At 40.2% G+C, this 21,160-nt stretch overlaps 1 protein-coding gene across 1 annotated transcript in view; it reads right to left on the reverse strand.

The window, feature by feature from the left end:
- Positions 1-1,394: 1,394 nt before the first annotated feature.
- LOC126427989 (aminopeptidase N-like) overlaps positions 1,395-21,160 on the reverse strand; it is a 126,880-nt gene continuing 107,114 nt past the window's right edge. Inside the window, exons 10-12 of the mRNA XM_050089874.1 lie at positions 17,386-17,461; positions 4,719-4,830; positions 1,395-1,585 (exon numbers count right to left, since the gene is read on the reverse strand). Of these exons, the coding sequence (XP_049945831.1) occupies positions 1,395-1,585; positions 4,719-4,830; positions 17,386-17,461 (379 nt within the window). The remainder of the gene's footprint in view (positions 1,586-4,718; positions 4,831-17,385; positions 17,462-21,160) is intronic.

Here is a 21,160-nt window from a genome sequence, read left to right on the forward strand (position 1 = left end):
ATATCCTTTCTTCCAGAAAGCTTGCATAATGCGTAAAACAACTTCAGATATGTGGCATATCTCGGCGTTCGCCTGTGACTTGCCACAGTAGATTTTTATTTTCAGAAAGACACCATTAGATTCATAGAGGTTGTAAAGTTTTTCAGCACACTTGTGTTTCTTGTCCTTGATATACTCTAATGGTTTTGGTGACAAGAGAAGCGGTGCAAAATTGGGTTGCGAACTTCACACTTCTCTTACTACAGTTGACTTACTTAAAATGTTCAGACGATCCTCTTCTTTGGATATGTGACTGCGTCAATGTCCACAACTTCTTCTCCGAAGAAATAATGCTGGTTAGAGGAACTAAAAATACTCTCTCTCTTACTAGAAATAACTAGGTACCCTCATACTTTCTGTTCAGTTCAGGTATATTTTCATTTCCACAAGTTTCACATAAGTATACAAACTCTTGCAAGTCAACTACGTCGATAACTCGGAGGCACTATTAAATATAATTACAATGTGTTGGGTTTAATAACCACCAGAAATTCAAAAACAGGTCTTGCTTCTAGCAAGTCTAACACCAACATTAAGTAAGAGTCTCTAGGCAAATCATGTTACAATTGTCTATAACTATTACAGTTATTCGACCACCAAGGAATAATACATAGTTATTCCTTTCACCCTCCATACAGGTTCTATGGTGTGAGCAGCAAACACTTGTCGTCTGCACAGCTCCTGTCCTCTTAGGACCAACGTCCATCCTGCACACACAGACATGTGTTGTGCAGTAAATAGGCTCTCTCTCTCTCTCTCTCTCTCTATCTCTCTCTCTCTCTCTCTCTCTCTCACTCACTCACTTAACTTTAAAACATCGAGTGTTCGAGGATGCAGATGGTCGAGTGGTTCCAGAATTTACATGGAAATTCTGGAATCACTGCTATACTGGCTGAAAGACAGACAGTCAAGACACAAAACCACTGATTTGTCAATGCAGAGATTCTTGTGTGGAATGTAATTATTGCTCATGAAACTATTGAAATGATCCAAAACTGGTGTAATTTTGTAGTAAGTCATTGAATTGCAATGAGCTGTTTCAGAAGGATAGGTATCTCATAACAACTGAAATCTGTTTATACTCATAACAGATCTCCAGAAAGTGACATTGTAACAAGGCCTTGTACTTCAGGAACGTTCTATCGATGGAAAACAACAAGGTCCTAAGTGCAGCAACAGCCCCAGAAATACTTTCATTTCAACATCTGTATACCTCCATCTTGAGAGCCTGGTTGATATTCTACTCTTACGTTTTATGCTTCCTGGTTCGCATATAGATTTGTTTATTCCCACAATGACATTAGGAACTCTTTGGAAAAAAAAAACAAATGAACAAGTGCATTGACCCCAAAATTTTAAAGTCTTATTTCCTCATTGAACACAAATACTGATGGATCTTGAGGAATGTCACTCCACTCATCACTGTTATTCACAGTGCCTGTCATTGGACCAACCTGCTCATCTTCATCATTGCATTCACTGTTGTCTGCAACTGAATCCTCGCTCAAATGTTCACATGAAGGTGGTTTGTAAGGACTTCCACCATCTGAGAATTCATCCATAAACTCGTCTTATTCCGATTTGTTCATGTTAGCTAGCTGTTTAAGTTCTACAACACTCATTTTCTTCTTATTGCTAGTCATTTGAGGGAAGTTGAGTGCAAATAATGGTAAACGTCAGTGAACCATATTCAATGAAGATGAGCAACTGCTGATGCAGTTACAATAAAGACCTGGACCGTAATGTCGAACAAAATGCTTTGAAATACGTAAGCTAGTGACTGACCTTTGACATTGAGTTATCATGTTGTTGTCGTCTGAGCTTAACTTTCTGTAAGCCAGCTATGGCATAAGTTGCAGACTCCATTATCCTGACAAAGAAAAAAAAATAAGTTTTACTATACAGGTGGACTACAAATGAGATGACGAATCAGTCTGTATGAACCACATGACATAGTTTGTAGATTGAAGGTTGAGAGGGAGAAGATAAAGGAAAGGAAAGGGAAGGAACTATTGATGTCAGCTGCATTGGGACATTATGTGGAATCAGCAGTGACGAGTGAAAATGGGTGTTGAACCAGGTTTTGAACCCATGATCTCCAATTTACTTGGCAGTTGTGTTAGCCAGTGCACTACCCAGACACAATGTTTATCACATATCTGCAGTCCTCATTCATGCCCTCCATGCTCATTACTTTGAGATTCGTGCAGAAACTCAAATGTAATTGTGTATCTGTTTCAAATGTGCTTGATTCATAGACCATCAACATGAATCAATTACATGTGTCCAAAAGTGAGACACCACACATTTATACACTTAACTAGGGTTCTGGGAGCAGGTTACTAATTTTGGCCATGGCAGTCAACATGTTAAACAATATCTGCATCTACATAGATACTCTTCAAGCCACCATAAGGTGTGTAGTTGAGGGGGTTATTTGGGGGAAGAGACCAAACAGAGAGGTCATCGGTCTCAGGTCTCATTGGATTAGGGAAGGATTGGGAAGGAAGTCAGCCGTGCCCTTTCAAATGAATCATTTCGGCATTTGCCTGGAGCGATTTAGGGAAATCATGGAAAACCTGAATCAGGATGGCCGGATGCGGGATTGAACTGTCGTCCTCAGGAAGGTGTGTGGTGGTAGGCACCTTGTACCACTATTTGTCATTTCCACTCGCAAATAGAGTGCGGGAAAAACAGCTGTCTGTACGCCTTCATATGAACCCTAATTTCTGGTATCTTATCTTTGTGGTCCCTATACACGATATATGATGGCAGGAATAGAATTGTTTGCCAGTCAGCTTCAAATACCGGTTCTCTAAATTTTCTCAATAGTGTTTCATCGAAAGAACGCCACCTTCCCTCCAGGGATTCCGATTTGAGTCCCCAAAGCATCTCTGTAACACTTAAGTTTTGTTCACACCTTCCTACAACAAATCTTGCAGGCCTCCTCAGAATTGCATCGATGTCTTCCTTCAATCCGACCTGGTGAGGACCCCAAAATCTCAAGCAGTACTCAAGAATAGGTTGCCCCAGCTTCCTACATGTGGCCTCCTTTACAGGTGAACCACTCTTTTCTAAAATTCTTCCAATAGACCGAAGGACAACATACTGTGTTCTATTATTTAAGAAGTCTTCGAGCCACTCACATATCTGTGAACTTATTTCATATGCTCATAGCTTTGTTAACAGCCTACAATGGGGCACCGTGTCAAATGCTTTCCAGGAATCTAGAAATATGGAATCTGTCTGTTGCCCTTCATCCATAGTTCTCAATATATCATGTGAGAAAAGGGCAAGCCGAGGTTCACATGACTCATGCTGACTCATGGTCATAAACTTCTTAGCCTCAAGAAAGTTTATTACATTTGAACTGAGAACGTGTTCAAGAATTCTGCAGCAAACAGAAGTTAGGGATGTTGTTCTGTAATTTTACGGATCCATTCTTTTACCTTTCTTGTATACTGGAGTCACCTGCGCTTTTTTCCAGTCGCTTGGGACTTTGTCCTGGGTGAGAGATTTACGATAAATGCAATGCTATTGGGCCTCTCCTCAGACTTTCAGTTGGTGATACTCTCTCAATGCAGCACGGTTTCTCTTCTCGATAGTCGTACTATGTAGTCACACTATGGCTTGTCAAATGACAGCATGGATGTCTTACTGTCATACACAAAGTGTAAAGTGCCAGATTTGCACCTGTTGGACAAAATTGGAACTAATTTTTTTCTGGTGTAAATCAGTTCCACATTAACACTTAAGCATAGCTACCAAGGTTTGCTGCCATAACAATGATTACAGCATACACTGGACCTCTGTGAGAGGCTGTACTTTAGTTATAACTGTACAGTTTGTAGGTTCAATTGACAGGCGAGTATTTTGGATATGCTTCAGGAAATCGAAAAGGAATCCCTGGATGGCATATGTTTTTTTAAACAGTACTGAGGAAGTTCAGAGAACTGACATTTGAGGCAGGCCGTAGAAAGATTCTACTGCCACCAGTTTACATCTCACATAAAACCTGCGATGTGAAGATAAATCAGTGCTTGTACAGAATGATATAGACAATTGCCTCACTCCATCTGTCAGTGGAACATGAAAGGAAATGACTAGTAATAATACAAGGTACTGCTTGTCATGCTCTGTACGGTGGCTGGCAGAGTATGTATGTAGATGTAGAAGCACTTAAGAGAGGAACAAACTGAAAAAATATAAAATATTTGATACTGTTGTACTTTGCTTTTATTGAGCAAATATCTGCAAATTGTAATTAGTATATTAAAGTGAAATTCTACAATCATTACAAGATAAATATCTATCTTAGTGTCAAAGACATTATTATCAGTTGGGCTCTAACTATACAGAAAACATTCTCTCTCTCTCATACACACACACACACACACTCACACTCTCTCTCACTCTCTCTCTCTCTTGTGACATTTCTTGGTTACAGTCTCCCTCCATTGCTCCCTGTACCCCATGAGTAAGTATAGTGGGTTTAAAATGTCTGTTTCATACAGCAGCAGCATTGAGGTGTGCCCAGACGACAGTGAGCCCCAGAGCAATGCTTGTGATGGCTGGCAGTATGGCAGCACTGGAGCCGGGGGCGTCAGTGGTGTTGGAGGCGTCAGTGGTGTTGGGGGCGTCAGTGGTGGTGGGGGCGTCAGTGGTGGTGGGGGCTACACTCTGCAGCCACGTCCTGAGTGTCGGCTCATTCCTTTCCATCCACCTGTCCAGCGAGCTGATGGTTTTTTCCAGAGACTCGCTGATTCCCCAGCTGGACACGGCCTCGAGCAACTGGAAAAGAGGGATTCTACAGTTAGCGATAACTTGCTTAACGCTAGTAGATTACCCATTATTGCCTGCTTAAACCAGCATACATTCATTCACTCGTTCATTCATTTATACATTTGTATATCCGTTGATGGAGGATGTGGATTGAGGCAAGATATTCATTAACTGGCAGCAGCCACTGTTGGATACTTCTGTAAAGGCTAAGAGCCCGAACACCATTTACGTAGCAGCTAGTATATGACATGTCACTTCACAGATGGCTCTACCTTTGGTAGTATATATTTGGCCAACTACAGGGCTTGCATAGGTGATAGTAGGAGGGTGTATATGGCGAGTTTTGCAGCGGGTATGGTCACAGCCAGGGAGCCATAGGATAGGGAGATGGTGCAGAAGAAGAATAGGTTGTGACAAGCATATTGCAGAGATTGGGAGAGCGACGGAAAGCTATGCTAGGTGTGGTGAGCAAAGTCTCAGACAGAATGGACCTCCTTTTAGGGCATGATTTTAGGAAGTCATGGTCTTGTTGAAGTAGCTCACTAATACATTCATGAAAAGGATAATACTGAGCGACATGCCATGTACTAGTAAGTTGTTTTTTGGAGGGATCAGCAGTACCAGGATTGGATATGATTGCCTGAGAAATCTGCTTTTGAAGTAGGCTGGTGGGGTGATTATGTCCAGTGACGACTCAGGTGAGAATGGTGGTGTATTGCTGTAGAGAGTCCGCATCCGAACAAAAACGTTTGCCTCAAATGTCAAGCCTGTATGGGAGGGAATGTCTGACATGGAAAGGATAGCAACTGTGAAAATGTAAGTACTGTTGTTTGCTAGTAGATTTAATGTGGACAGAAGTGTGTACCAGACCTTCAGTATGAGCTCAACATCAAGGAAAGTAGCATGGCATTCAGAATAGGACTATGTGAAATTTAACTGGAAGGAGGTATTTAGAGATTCCAGGGAATATAACAGGTCAGCCTCATCATGAGTCCATACAGCAAAGATGTCATCAACGTAGCTCAACCAAACCAGGGGTAAATGCTTATGAATCCCAGGAAAGTCCCCTCCAAGCCACCCTTGAAAAGGGTGGCGTAGGAAGGAGGCATTCCAGTTCCCATTGGTGTAACCCTGATATTACTGTATCCCTGCCTGCCCCTCAAATTTGGCATAGTTGTTGGTAAGTATAAAGTTGATTAAGGTGAGCAGGAAGGGTGTCATAGGTTTGGAAAGGTGGGTACTGACCGAGGAAATGTCCAGCAACAGACCAACCATGAATGTGGGGGATGTTGGCGTAGAGGGAGGTGGCATCAATGGTGACAAGCAAGGTGTCTGGTGGAAGTGGGATGGGCACGGATTTCATATGATCTAGGAAATGGTTGGAGTCTATATAGGAGGGAAGTCTTTGTACTATGGCTTGAAGGTGTTGAGCAACTAAGGCAGATATATGTTTGGTGGGTGCTTTGAAGCCAGAAACTATAGGATGGCCAGGATGTTTGGAATGTGGACCATAGGAAGAAGGTAAAAGGTGGGGGCATGTGGTTTGGGTGGGGTAAGGAGTTCCATGGATTGACGTATTAGTCCTTGTGAGGGGCCTGACTTCTAAGGAGGGACTGCAGGTCAGTTTGATTCACAGGATGGGATCTTGATGGCAGATACTGTGCATAGAGGTGTCAGACAGCTGACATAGAGATCGCTACCGTATTCCTGTCAGTCAAGTACTACAGTTGTAGATCCATTGTCTGTTGAGAGGATAACGATGAGTCATCAGCTTTTAGTAAGCTCAGAGTGTGGAGTTCTGCAGATGATAGGTTAGGGTCATGTGTTAGGGACCTGCGAAAGAATTGTGAAACAATGCTGGATCTTAGGAACTCTTGGAAGGCTTGTAAGAGATGATACTGAGATAGTTGTGTGGATCAAATTGGGATCACGATTGGAACTGTTCAAGGCAGTGTTCAATGTCAGGATTGCTGTTAGAAAGGTTTTGGGATTGTGTTGCAAAGTGATATGTGTGAAGAAAAGTAGGTCCTACACCAAAGCTGCATGATTCAATGCAAGTTTAGGGGTGAAAGTGAGGTCCTTGAATAATATAGATATTTCAGGTGGGGAGAGGTGGAGAACACTGCGCTGTTGTGACTGATTCTTGTGATTATGAGTTACTATTGGTCTGGGAGACAGTAGTGAAGGCTGGGTAATATTATGGAGGTTGACCAAGCTCTTAATGTTAAGGCAGTTGTGGAGGTTGGCCAAATTTGGTTTGTAGGAGAGGAGTGGTGGTTGATGGTGTGGCTGTTTAGGGAGCTGCAGAGTGACAGAATAAGAAACAACACTATTAAAGTAGTTTAGGAGAAGGTGGGATAGCTTTTTGAGGTGAACTCTGGCATGTTTTTGCAGTCTGAAGTTGGCTTCATAACTTCTAAGGAAATATGAGGGATAGATAACTGAAGGATTTTGTAGAAGAAGAGAAGTCTGGTGGAGTGGAAATCGGCATATGAGGCATATATGTCATAGATTGGGAAAGTGCAAGAGATTGCTGTATTTGAAACTGTAAAAGAGCCTGGTGTAGAGTAGGATTACATACAGAAACAAGAACATTCAATGTTAGCCTTTGGGAGTAACTCCAAGGGGCAAACAGGTTTCAAAAAACAGAATAATGGGACCTTAGTTTTGATAGTGCAAAAGCATATTTTTGGAATGAAGTCACTGTCCTCATCCATCCAGCCTCTTCCCTATTCCCATTCTAGCACTACGCAGCCATCATTTCGCCACCACACCCAGTCTTTTTATTTCTCTCCTTTTCCGCTACTTCCCCCCCCCCCCCCCCCCACGCCCCAACCTCTGCCCTGCCCACCATCTAACCTGCAGCACTTCACTGTCTGCTACCCCCACCATACTATCCCTCCCCCTCCCCACCCCAGCCTCCATCTTTCCCCCACCCAGTCACCACTCCCATCATGCACATGTACTGCTGCTCACAGTGTGGATTCAGTTGCCTGAGGCTGCGTTTCCATGAGTGTGGAGTGTGTGTGTGTGCATATATGTGTCTATTGTTGAGAAAGGCCAATGGCCGAAAGCTTTAATTGTGAAAGTCTTTTTATTGTGCCTATCTGCGACTCAGCATCTCTGTTATATCTATTACTTTTACATCACACAAGGTACAAGAAAAACTGGGCTTTCCAAATGTGTTCTTTTTAAAGCAAGCAGGATGCTTCAGGAAATCTAACTCATGAGCTGATGTTTGGTACACACATTTTATCCACAATTTTACCAGAAGGTTGAAACACAATTTCAAATATTTTGTGCATGTACCAGTCCAAGAATTGCTAAAATTGTTGCAAATATGAGAGACTATATACCAGCTAAACCGGATTAGCGATCATCTTCCAGTTTTTAGCTATTTCTGTATCAATACAGAAGTTTAACGTACCTCTTTAAAAGGGCACTATTAATCTATAAGCCTCTTTGTAGCAGAAGTATGCAAAGCTTTGGTAGAAAGACTACAGGGTAACATTGAGTTTGAAGCAAAAATACAGTTTTGATTTATATTTTTTTGTTCACCTGCATATGGAAATAGATATGAAAAGAGCTCACATCAAAATTATGCATGATTCTGACCTCATCCCCAATGGCAGCCTAACTGCCCTGTTTCATATTGGGAACCTTGTACACAGTACTTTTGACATCCTGTAGCTCTGCTTGTATGCAAGTCACAATATTAAACTCATTCTGTTCTCACTCTTGTCTGCTTCTGTACTGCTGTAAACTCACAATAACAAACAAATATCAAAACAAGTGAATGTTTGTAGATGTAACTACAATGTTGTCGATGAGAGAAGTAAGAAGTTAAGGTGAGAGTGAGGGGGAAGCATTTGCAAACAAGAACAGAGACACACTAGCTCTAAAATACCAAATATGCTATGCCCTTGGTGGCCACCAACGGCGTCCACTCAGAAATATAATGGCAACTGCCTGCATCATCAGCTATAGTGCCTGGCCATACTGCAGTTGGCGTGTATTGCTATCACATTACAGTAAAGTTGATGGCAACGCTATTACAGCCAAATATTTCCTTAAAATGTGTTAAAAAAATAATGACTAACGTTAATCTTCTCTAATTGGAAATTGTGGTAATCGCTTCTACACTACTTTATGCCTTTGTGTTAGGAGGAAGACAGCTCCTTTTTTAAGTCACTACTTCTGCTCTCGTACTACTCATCTGCTGCTAGTATCTGATACTTCACACTGGGCATGGCTCACGTCTTACATTCTGGGGAAATCTGCACCATTTAGCCATTTGAACTAACCCATGCCTTGGGCTACACTACAAATCAGTCTATCACCACATCCAAGATTTCAGGGTTCAGGGGGGGGGGGGATGTTGTTGTTGTTGTGGTCTTCAGTCCTGAGACTGGTTTGATGCAGCTCTCCATGCTACTTTATCCTGTGCAAGCTTTTTCATCTCCCAGTACCTACTGCAACCTACATCCTTCTGAATCTGCTTAGTGTATTCATCTCTTGGTCTCCCTCTACGATTTTTGCCCTCCACGCTGCCCTCCAATACTAAATTGGTGATCCCTTGATGCCTCAGAACATGTCCTACCAACCGATCCCTTCTTCTGGTCAAGTTGTGCCACAAACTTCTCTTCTCCCCAATCCTATTCAATACTTCCTCATTAGTTATGTGATCTACCCATCTAATCTTCAGCATTCTTCTGTAGCACCACATTTCGAAAGATTCTATTCTCTTCTTGTCCAAACTATTTATCGTCCATGTTTCACTTCCATACATGGCTACACTCCATACGAATACTTTCAGAAATGACTTCCTGACACTTAAATCTATACTGGATGTTAACAAATTTCTCTTCTTCAGAAACGCTTTCCTTGCCATTGCCAGCCTACATTTTATATCCTCTCTACTTCGACCATCATCAGTTATTTTGCTCCCCAAATAGCAAAACTCCTTTACTACTTTAAGTGCCTCATTTCCTAATCTAATTCCCTCAGCATCACCCAACTTAATTAGACTACATTCCATTACCCTTGTTTTGCTTTTGTTGATGTTCATCTTATATCCTCCTTTCAAGACACTGTCCATTCCGTTCAACTGCTCTTCCAAGTCCTTTGCTGTCTCTGACAGAATTACTATGTCATCGGCGAACCTCAAAGTTTTTATTTCTTCTCCATGGATTTTAATACCTACTCCGAATTTTTCTTTTGTTTCCTTTACTGCTTTCTCAATATACAGATTGAATAACATCGGGGAGAGGCTACAACCCTGTCTCACTCCTTTCCAAACCACTGCTTCCCTTTCATGCCCCTCGACTCTTATAACTGCCATCTGGTTTCTGTACAAATTGTAAATAGCCTTTCGCTCCCTGTATTTTACCCCTGCCACCTTTAGAATTTGAAAGAGAGTATTCCAGTCAACATTGTCAAAAGCTTTCTCTAAGTCTACAAATGCTAGAAACGTAGGTTTGCCTTTCCTTAATCTTTCTTCTAAGATAAGTCGTAAGGTCAGTATTGCCTCACGTGTTCCAGTGTTTCTACGGAATCCAAACTGATCTTCCCCGAGGTTGGCTTCTACTAGTTTTTCCATTCGTCTGTAAAGAATTCGTGTTAGTATTTTGCAGCTGTGACTTATTAAGCTGATAGTTCGGTAATTTTCACATCTGTCAACACCTGCTTTCTTTGGGATTGGAATTATTATATTCTTCTTGAAGTCTGAGGGTATTTCGCCTGTTTCATACATCTTGCTCACCAGATGGTAGAGTTTTGTCAGGACTGGCTCTCCCACGGCCGTCAATAGTTCCAATGGAATATTGTCTACTCCGGGGGCCTTGTTTCGACTCAGGTCTTTCAGTGCTCTGTCAAACTCTTCACGCAGTATCGTATCTCCCATTTCATCTCCATCTACATCCTCTTCCATTTCCATAATATTGTCCTCAAGTACATCGCCCTTGTATAGACCCTCTATATACTCCTTCCACCTTTCTGCTTTCCCTTCTTTGCTTAGAACTGGGTTTCCATCTGAGCTCTTGATATTCATACAAGTCGTTCTCTTATCTCCAAAGGTCTCTTTAATTTTCCTGTAGGCGGTATCTATCTTACCCCTAGTGAGATAGGCCTCTACATCCTTACATTTGTCCTCTAGCCATCCCTGCTTAGCCATTTTGCACTTCCTGTCGATCTCATTTTTGAGACGTTTGTATTCCTTTTTGCCTGTTTCACTTACTGCATTTTTATATTTTCTCCTTTCATCAATTAAATTCAATATTTCTTCTGTTACCCAAGGATTTCTACTAGCCCTCGTCTTTTTACCTACTTCATCCTCTGCTGCCTTCACTACTTCATCCCTCAAAGCTACCCATTCTTCTTCTACTGTATTTATTTCCCCCATTCCTGTCAATTGTTCCCTTATGCTCTCCCTGAATCTCTGTACAACCTCTGGTTTTTTAGTTTATCCAGGTCCCATCTCCTTAAATTCCCACCTTTTTGCAGTTTCTTCAGTTTTAATCTACAGGTCATAACCAATAGATTGTGGTCAGAGTCCACATCTGCCCCTGGAAATGTCTTACAATTTAAAACCTGGTTCCTAAATCTCTGTCTTACCATTATATAATCTATCTGATACCTTTTAGTATCTCCAGGGTTCTTCCATGTATACAACCTTCTCTCATGATTCTTAAACCAAGTGTTAGTTATGATTATTTTGTGCTCTGTGCAAAATTCTACCAGGCGGCTTCCTCTTTCATTTCTGCCCCCCAATCCATATTCACCTACTATGTTTCCTTCTCTCCCTTTTCCTACACTCGAATTCCAGTCACCCATGACTATTAAATTTTCGTCTCCCTTCACAATCTGAATAATTTCTTTTATTTCATCATACATTTCTTCAATTTCTTCATCATCTGCAGAGCTAGTTGGCATATAAACTTGTACTACTGTAGTAGGTGTGGGCTTCGTATCTATCTTGGCCACAATAATGCGTTCACTATGCTGTTTGTAGTAGCTTACCCGCATTCCTATTTTCCTATTCATTATTAAACCTACTCCTGCATTACCCCTATTTGATTTTGTGTTTATAACCCTGTAGTCACCTGACCAGAAGTCTTGTTCCTCCTGCCACCGAACTTCACTAATTCCCACTATATCTAACTTCAACCTATCCATTTCCCTTTTTAAATTTTCTAACCTACCTGCCTGATTAAGGGATCTGACATTCCACGCTCCGATCCATAGAACGCCAGTTTTCTTTCTCCTGATAACGACATCCTCTTGAGTAGTCCCCGCCTGGAGATCCGAATGGGGGACTATTTTACCTCCGGAATATTTTACCCAAGAGGACGCCATCATCATGTGATCATACAGTAAAGCTGCATGCCCTCGGGAAAAATTACGGCTGTAGTTTCCCCTTGCTTTCAGCCGTTCGCAGTACCAGCACAGCAAGGCCATTTTGGTTATTGTTACAAGGCCAGATCAGTCAATCATCCAGACTGTTGCCCTTGCAACTACTGAAAAGGCTGCTGCCCCTCTTCAGGAACCACACATTTGTCTGGCCTCTCAACAGATACCCCTCCGTTGTGGTTGCACCTACGGTACGGCTATCTGTATCGCTGAGGCACGCAAGCCTCCCCACCAACGGCAAGGTCCATGGTTCATGGGGGGGGGGATATCACACTATAACTATTTTACGTATTGTATCTTCTTTTGTCATCAACTACTAAATAACAACAAAAGCAAAACTCCAAAATAAGCTCTATAGGTAGCATGTTTATCTGGCAACACTTTATCACAACAAATCATACTAATGTCGCTGAACATACTTCTATTAAATAAACAAGAAAGTACCAGAATCATTTAGAGAATGTGAAGCTGAATAAAAAAAATCTGAAGGAAACCAGGCGAGACATGAACCGATGAACTTTAACATCGTAGGTGTGCACCTATATTCACTGTAGTATGTTTTTCACTGAAGAGACATTTTTCAAAGAAAATGAGTCCTGTTTATAATACATTACATGTCGTGCAACTTCACAAGGAATACTGTCACTTGTGATGCACCTAAAAGAAATTTTCGATTCCTGAACCCAGACAATTTGTATTGTGATGCACCTAACAGAAATTTTCGATTCCTGAACCAAGACAATTTGTAAAAAGCATAACTAATGATAATGATAATAATAATAATAATAATAATAATAATCCCCATGGAGGCCCGGGAAAAGAATAGGCCTTCGGTATGTTCTGCCAGTCGTAAAAGGCGACGAAAAGAACAAACCACTAATAGGGCTAACCCCCATTTTAGTGTGATTAGTTGGTTCAGGACAGAACTAAAGAAGCCTCGGACAAGCGCCGTCATGGTCGGGGACGACGCTTGAACCCTATGCCCGCCCACAATGGTAACGACACTGCTAGCCAACTGGAAAATGATTTAGATCCAAATATAGGTGTTTTGCAGGATATGCTTCCTGCAACCACCCTAGAAAGAAAACAAAGACAGAGGATGAGGTGGTCAGATGAAGTTAACTGACACCTCATGTTCTGTTATTACCAAGCAACAAACTTAGGAACCAACACAACTGGATACAGATCACTAGTATACACAAAATGTAATACCAGATATCCAGAATTAAAATTTTTAACAGAACAGCGACTAGCGGATCAGATCCATGTAATAATAAAAATAACAGGATACCCCAGTCAGAAATAGAAAACATCAAACAACAAGTACAGCAAATACTGGAACAAATGTGTAGGTCAATATTGGTATAGCATAGGTATTTATAGCTTTTGTCTTGTTTCTTGCAGTCACTTCTGTTTTCAGTATTTTTGTTAGTCTTTGTCTATATTTTTCATTTAGTTCTTCTTTAATATTTGTATTATCTATTCCTATTTTTTGTCTGTATCCTAGATATTTATAGGCATCTGTTTTTTCCATCGCTTCTATGCAGTCGCTGTATCCAATATGTAATCTTCTTGTTTAGTGTGTTTTCCCCTGACTATGTTATTTTTCTTATATTTGTCTGTTTCAAAAGCCATATTTATACCATTGCTGAATACTTCTGTTATCTTTAGTAATTGGTTGAGTTGTTGATTTGTTGCTGCCAGTAGTTTTAGATCATCCATGTATATCAAATGTGTGATTTTGTGTTGGTATGTTCCAGTAATATTGTATCCATAATTTGTATTATTTAGCATGTTGGATAGTGGGTTCAGAGCAAGGCAGAACCAGAAAGGACTTAATGAGTCTCCTTGGTATATTCCACACTTAATCTCTATTGGCTGTGATGTGATATTATTTGAGTTTGTTTGGATATTAAGCGTAGTTTTCCAATTTTTCATTATTATGTTTAGGAACTGTATCACTTTAGGATCTACTTTGTATATTTCCAATATTTGTAGTAACCATGAGTGGGGTACACTATCAAAAACTTTTCAGTAATCAATGTATGCATAGTGTAGTGACCTTTGTTTAGTTTTAGCTAGATATGTCACCACTGCATCTATTATCAGTTGCTGTTTACATCCTCGTGCTCCTTTGCAACAGCCTTTTTGTTCTACATTTATAATTTTGTTCTGCGTCATTAACTTCTGTGTAATGACTGAAGTTAATATTTTGTATATTGTTGGTAGGCATGTTATGAGGCGATGTTTTGCTGGGTTTGCTGTGTCTGCTTGATCTTTAGGTTTCAGATAAGTTATTCCATGTGCAAGAGTATCAGGGAATGTGTATGGGTCTGCAGTGTAACTGTTAAATAATTTAGTTAGAAGTGAATGTGTTGAGGTGAACTTCTTTAGCCAGAAATTCGCTATTTTATCTTTTCCAGGGGCTTTCCAATTGTGCATAGAATTAATTGCTCGGGTGACTTGATGTTGCAAAATTATCACTTCAGGCATCTGTGGTATCATCTTGTATGTGTCTGTTTCTGCTTGTATTCACCGTGCATGCCTGTTTTATGTTGTACCTGGTTTGACCATATGTTGCTCCAGAAGTGTTCCATGTCTCTTATGTTTGGTGGGTTGTCTATTTTAATGTGTGTTATCTATTGTCTGGTAAAATTTCTTTTGGTTTATGTTGAATGTTTGGTTTTGTTTCCTTCTATTTTCACTTTTTTGTATCTTCTAAGTCGTTTGGCCAATGCTTGTAATTTCTACTTCTTTTCATATAACTGCTCTATCGCTTCTTGTTGTGAGATTTTACCTAACCTTTTTCGTTTTTTGTCTGATATTTCATTTCTTATAAATTGTGTTAGCTGTCCGATGTCTCTTCTCAGTTTTTCTATCCTGATCTGTAGCCTGTGTTGCCATGCTGGTGGGTTTCTTCTGTGTGTTGGTTTGTTCTGATCTCTGCCTAGTGTGCATATTTAGTGTAGTGAGTGCTCCTATATAAACCATTAGTTGTAACTCTTCCATAGTTGTATTTTCATTTATTTTGTTGTGTATGATTGTGTTGATAGTTGTTATTGTTGCTTCGAATTGTGGGTTATTTGGTGGTCTATGCAAGAATGGTCTAATATCTGTATTTGAGTCTTTGTATTCTATATTGTTAGCTGAAATCTTTCTTCTATATCTAACATGTGTGTCACTTCATGTTCTATTTGTGCTTGTTCTGATGGCTGTCTTAAGATTTCATTTTCCTCTGATTGTTTAATTGATGCGTGGTGTTCTTTGTTTGTTTGCTCTGGGATGTTTGAGTCCATTACTGTATTTTCTTCTTCTTCTGATTTAATGTATTCGATATTATACTGAACTGCAATTCAGCTCAAACTGGTTTTTTATTATCAGAAGAGGTAAATGTATTGGGAAAGGAATGTAAGAACTCAAGATTCTTAAACTGGCATCTACAAGAAGTACATCCTGAAATATAATACAATAAGATAATAAGAAGTTAAAATAGGCTGGCAGAAATCACAGCTACTGTTATTCCATGTTTATGTCACGAGCTAAAAGAGGAGCAAAACATATTCCTTTGTGTATCTCCACAAGAAACAATTGCATGGTGTCGTATCTGGAGATCTCTGCGGTCCAGAATGTGGGGCAGTGTCTCAGTGTCCCATGCACTGGAGATCAGAAACAGAACGAGTACCAGTGTAATGGTGTAGATTGCATATTCTAGAAATGAAGGTGCCACTGTTACACCAGTACTATATCGGTTTCCTTCCTTCCCACTGTCGTTCTGCAAGTATGAAGAGCCTGAGAACAGTGGTACTGAGGTCAATTCGCACTCGTCGACTCGTGCTCTCTTACGGAAGCGTGCAGGAGTGTGAGGTTTGTCGTGACTTCGTGTGACTGACTGTTGTTATCAGATGACATTTTACAGTTTTGGTAGATTGTGAAAAGAGAAAGATGAAACTTAAGTGTCGCATTGTATACAACTGCAAATGTGCTCCATTAGAGGAAGACAGATGTCTGGAAAAATTTTATGTTACAGTCCACACTTCAGATGAGCAACGTACAAAGTTCATCCAAAGCCAACAAAACGATAGTATTCTTGTTTATTACACATCTGCCATCAGAAAACATATGTGGTCTGTTAAACAAAACTGGGCACGGAGCAGCATTACTATCATGTCCAAGAGGTAAAAAGTGAACTATTTGAGTGTTCTTGTGATCATGGCAATTCTCAAAGACTCCATTTTGAGCATATCTGTGTGTACCAAGGTGAAGAGCATGCATGCACTCATGTGCACCAGAGACTTACTAGTATGTTGACTGTGTGTGTGTGTGTGTGTGTGTGTGTGTGTGACAGTGTAATTGTTACACATTTTCTGGGTATGGATTAAACATTCAAATAAATTCACAGCCAATGACGCAAGTCCTTGGTTATACTTGAGAAGTTGTGAACTCTCTCTCCTTTCTACACTTGTATAGCCCACTTGTATCTGACAGCAGACTTAAGTGACAAGTATTCTGTTAAATGGGCAGCAGCAAAGAGTGGGAAGTTGGGGCCTGAGCATGAGAAATGAAATTTTTCTGTAGATCCTAATGCACACAGTTATAAATTTTGTGAGAATATATAGTTTAAAGGAAAGTTTTTTTTTAATTTCTCGGTTTCAGGTCTCACAAACTGAAATATAATAATATCAATTTGTTCACTACATGGTCCCTGTGTTCCTGTAGGGCAGCGATTCGCAAACTTTTCCTCTAATGGAACACTTTGAGCATCCTGGCACCTTCTTTACATTGAATGTTAATAACAAAAACAATGAGAAAAAAACTTATTTTATTCAGTGATTACTTGAACTTAAAGTCTTAACATAAAAAAGAAGAAGGAGAATTAATACAGTCAAACACACAAAAGAGGGCCTTGTTGTTAATGGTTTTTTGTGGAGCACTTATTCATTTCCCATGGAACACCAGTGTACAGGAGAACACACACAGTCTGGTAAGTCCTGCCATAGGGCAATATGTCTAGTTTGCACAGTTGCCTTTCTGTTGGAATTTGTGCTCATTATTCTCCACAGGAAATAAAGTGAAAATCGTATTCAGTGAATATCAGGTCTGTTACAAATAAATGGAATTGTGAGCCACAGCAGCATGCTTATACAGAATATTTCTCACCTCTGCTCTCTGATTTGCTGGCAGCCACTGGGCCATGCTGTTCACCACACTTGATGTCTTCTCGATTTCTTCCAATCTGAAACAAAATTAATACCAAATAATGCAGGCAGATGTGTAAGAACAATAGCAGTTATGCAGTGCTAACACTGGCTGGTGCACTTTTTGAAAGCATTGATTGTGGCTCTGAGAAAACTGTCAGCACAGGCTTTCAAACCAGAGTTAGCTCAGGAAATAGTTTACATCATAAGAGAAAGGATGAAAGAATAGTGTTTCATGCCCCATTGTTAATGATGTCAATAAAGACAGAGAAGCTCAGATTAGGGAAAGAATCTCAGCATTTGTCTTAAGCAATTTAGGGAAATCTAAATCTTGATCATATGAAATTAGAAAAGAAACAAATACACTGACTCTGGGTGTTGAGTACATAATTGGCATGTTAGGACAGCTACATAATGGAAAACTAGATCCAAATATGAGTTGGCAATGAATTATGTGAGACTTGTGTTTACTTGCATATTTGATACATTTTGCTTTTATTTTGTTGGCCTATATTTTCAATTTCTTCCTTACTGCCACACACATTAATCATTGTTCAATACCATTTAAAGCAACTGAATGACATACAGATATACAGATTGATATTTTGTCTACACATATTCCAGTTCAGTCAGTTTAGTAGTTTCAGATCAGGAAAGACAGAAATCCTTTACATAACACATTTCTCACAGAATATGTAAGATATATGCAGTGCTGCTTTTCTGGGGAAACACTGGGGGTTGCGTACCCCTAAACTTTTTCGTCGACAAAGTACTTTTTTTACGATTATGAGAACTTGGAAGAGTGGCATAGATTTATTTCACAGACGTAAATTTTATATTTCATTTTTTCGTGTTGGTAATTGCAATACGAACGATACTAGTGCAGTTTTTGGTGGGAAAAGCGATGTCATTGACTGTTTCAAACATTTCGAAGCTGCAGCAACGGTTCTCGACAACTGAATCGCTGGCAGCCAGTTCGCATTGTTGATGACGTCATGGCTAAAAGCACACAGGTGGTATCCCATGCTTTAGTTATAAGTAATTTTTACTGAATTATATCCAAAACGGAGTACCCTCAAACTTTTTTTTTTTAGAAAAAAAGCAATGGCTATATGTACATCATATACATCAAAATACTCGTCGGAATATCCTACCCCTTATGTAATATAAGTTTCCTGATTTTTCATTGTAATTTTAGTTTTTACAACGAAAAATTTTAAGGATGGCAAAGTGTATTTAAATGTAAAGAGTTGGCATTCGCATTCGATTTGCTTCTTCAACTCACAACCTAACCTAGACCTAGGGTATGCTACAGACCGGTTACCACAACCAAGATTGATGAAGGACCACACTCAAGTCCAGTGAAAATTTGTACTACAGAAGTATCTAGAAGTAACTGTAAAGCGGAATAAGCGATCCTTGAAAATGTAAACATTCACAACCTTTAATATTTTTTTAAAGACATCTTTATGCAGGAATCAATAACATTTGAGCGTTGCACTGGCTTTAAATGAAGGCAACTGAAATACGTCATATTTTACTTATTAAAGTTATAGATTTTTACAAATAATCCTTTATTAGCCAAAATCGCAAAGCTGTTTGTAAATGTTGATAGCTAGTTTTGGCTAAAACAGCTAGCCGTCTTCAGATCAATAACACAAACATTGCTGTGTATTATGCTCAGACTGGTAGGAGATATATTGTCATCAATAAAAATAAATATTTGTGCATAACAGCATTCATAGCCCAACCTTTTTATACATGTGCAAGTCGATTAACATTTATGTATGTGTTACCCACATGTATGAGATTACTGTAAACGTTGTACAGTACCACTGCATCAGATAGTATCCACAAATGAAGAGTCTTAGCACAAGTTAGCGGACAAATTTACCCTGTCACATAACAGCAGTGAATAATACGCTTACAAGGGAAACTCCCCGTTGCACCCCCCCCCCCCCCTCAGATTTAGTGGTAAGAGAATCCAGTGGAGAGCCTGCCAAAAGATGAACTCAGATCAAATGTGAAAACAGGAAGGTGTACTTAACTCGCGACTGCTACGGTCGCAGGTTCGAATCCTGCCTCGGGCATGGATGTGTGTGATGTCCTTAGGTTAGTTAGGTTTAAGTAGTTCTAAGTTCTAGGGGACTGATGACCACAGATGTTAAGTCCCATAGTGCTCAGAGCCATTTGAACGATTTTTTTGTACTGAACTGTGAAAAAAAAAAGCAAAATAGAAAGTGCGAACAGTCTAAGGATGGGAAGTCCAATAAAGAGGAATCTGAGAGAGCACTGGTGTCATGGTTAAGTGGTCACAGTGTTGGACTGCCAAGTGGGCAAGTCGCATTCAAACCTCCATCGCTCTGAAAACAACCTTTTTTTTTTCGCTGCTCGCTGTATTCAAATCTGTGCCTGCGTTGTGGTGTAGCATACATTTTCAACAGTGAGGTGTAAGGAAGGGTCCTATAAAGGCAGTTGATGTTACACAACTACTCTATTAACAGCTGAAAGGAACTGGCTTTCAAATGGGAATCGCAATGTTTGATGACAAGGCAACAAGTCAACCGAATCCTTCACCAGAAAACATGTCTAGTGTGTCACACACAGCATTAGTGACAGTACGTGTGTTATATGATAACAATCTCTTACCGACACACAAAATTTGTACACCTGGTAAGTGAGTGAGATATGCCTCCTTGGCCAATTAGGTGTTTCGTTAACGTGAATGTGATCACTTCCAAGGAAATGATGAAAACGTAATAGTTTGTCACATAATCTGCAATAAATGAATGCAACAGTTTCACAATCACAGTTTCTCTGTGCTCTGTCAAACATACGTTTTCAATATTTCTGAAGCTGCATTCCATTTTGGAAGTTTTGACTCTTAAAGTCCTTTCTTGTAACATAGTTCTCACCCTTTATTTGTTGTTTTCATTTCTGTGAGACGTCTATGTGAGACCTTCCTTGCTCTCACTAGTCCACATGTTTACTTGCGACAGTAATGTATTCTTACCACATGACTCATATTCTATAACGAATGTATAGTATGACAACTGCCAAGAGCACTGAAAGAGAGAATAAACATTTCAATGATTGAATGGGCAGTTCATAATGTTTTGAAAAAAATAAAAATAAATATAACCAACACGAAGGAGTTTCGAACCCAGCTCGTCCGCTTTATGTCCAACACCTTGATTACTCAATGACAACGCCATGGTCGTTCGCCAGCGCTCAACATTACACTACTCGCCATTAAAATTGCTACACCACGAAGATGACGTGCTACAGACGCGAAATTTAACCGACAGGAAGAAGATGCTGTGATATGCAAATTATTAGCTTTTCAGAGCATTCACATAAGGTTGGGGCCGGTGGTGACACCTACAACGTGCTGACATGAGGAAAGTTTGCAACCGATTTCTCATACAGCTGACCGGCGTTGCCTGGTGAAACGTTGTTGTGATGCCTCGTGTAAGGAGGAGAAATGAGTACCATCACGTTTCCGACTTTGATAAAGGTCGGATTGTAGCCTATCGCGATTGCGGTTTGTCGTATCGCGACATTGCTGCTCGCGTTGGTCGAGATCCAATGACTGTTAGCAGAATATGGAATCGGTGGGTTCAGGAGAGTAATAAGGAACGCCGTGCTGGATCCCAATGGCCTCGTATCACTAGCAGTCGAGACGACAGGAATCTTATCCACACGGCTGTGACGGATCGTGCAGTCACGTCTCGATC

Source organism: Schistocerca serialis, chromosome 12, assembly GCF_023864345.2.
Source record: "Schistocerca serialis cubense isolate TAMUIC-IGC-003099 chromosome 12, iqSchSeri2.2, whole genome shotgun sequence".
NCBI classification, from domain to species: Eukaryota; Metazoa; Arthropoda; class Insecta; order Orthoptera; family Acrididae; genus Schistocerca; species Schistocerca serialis.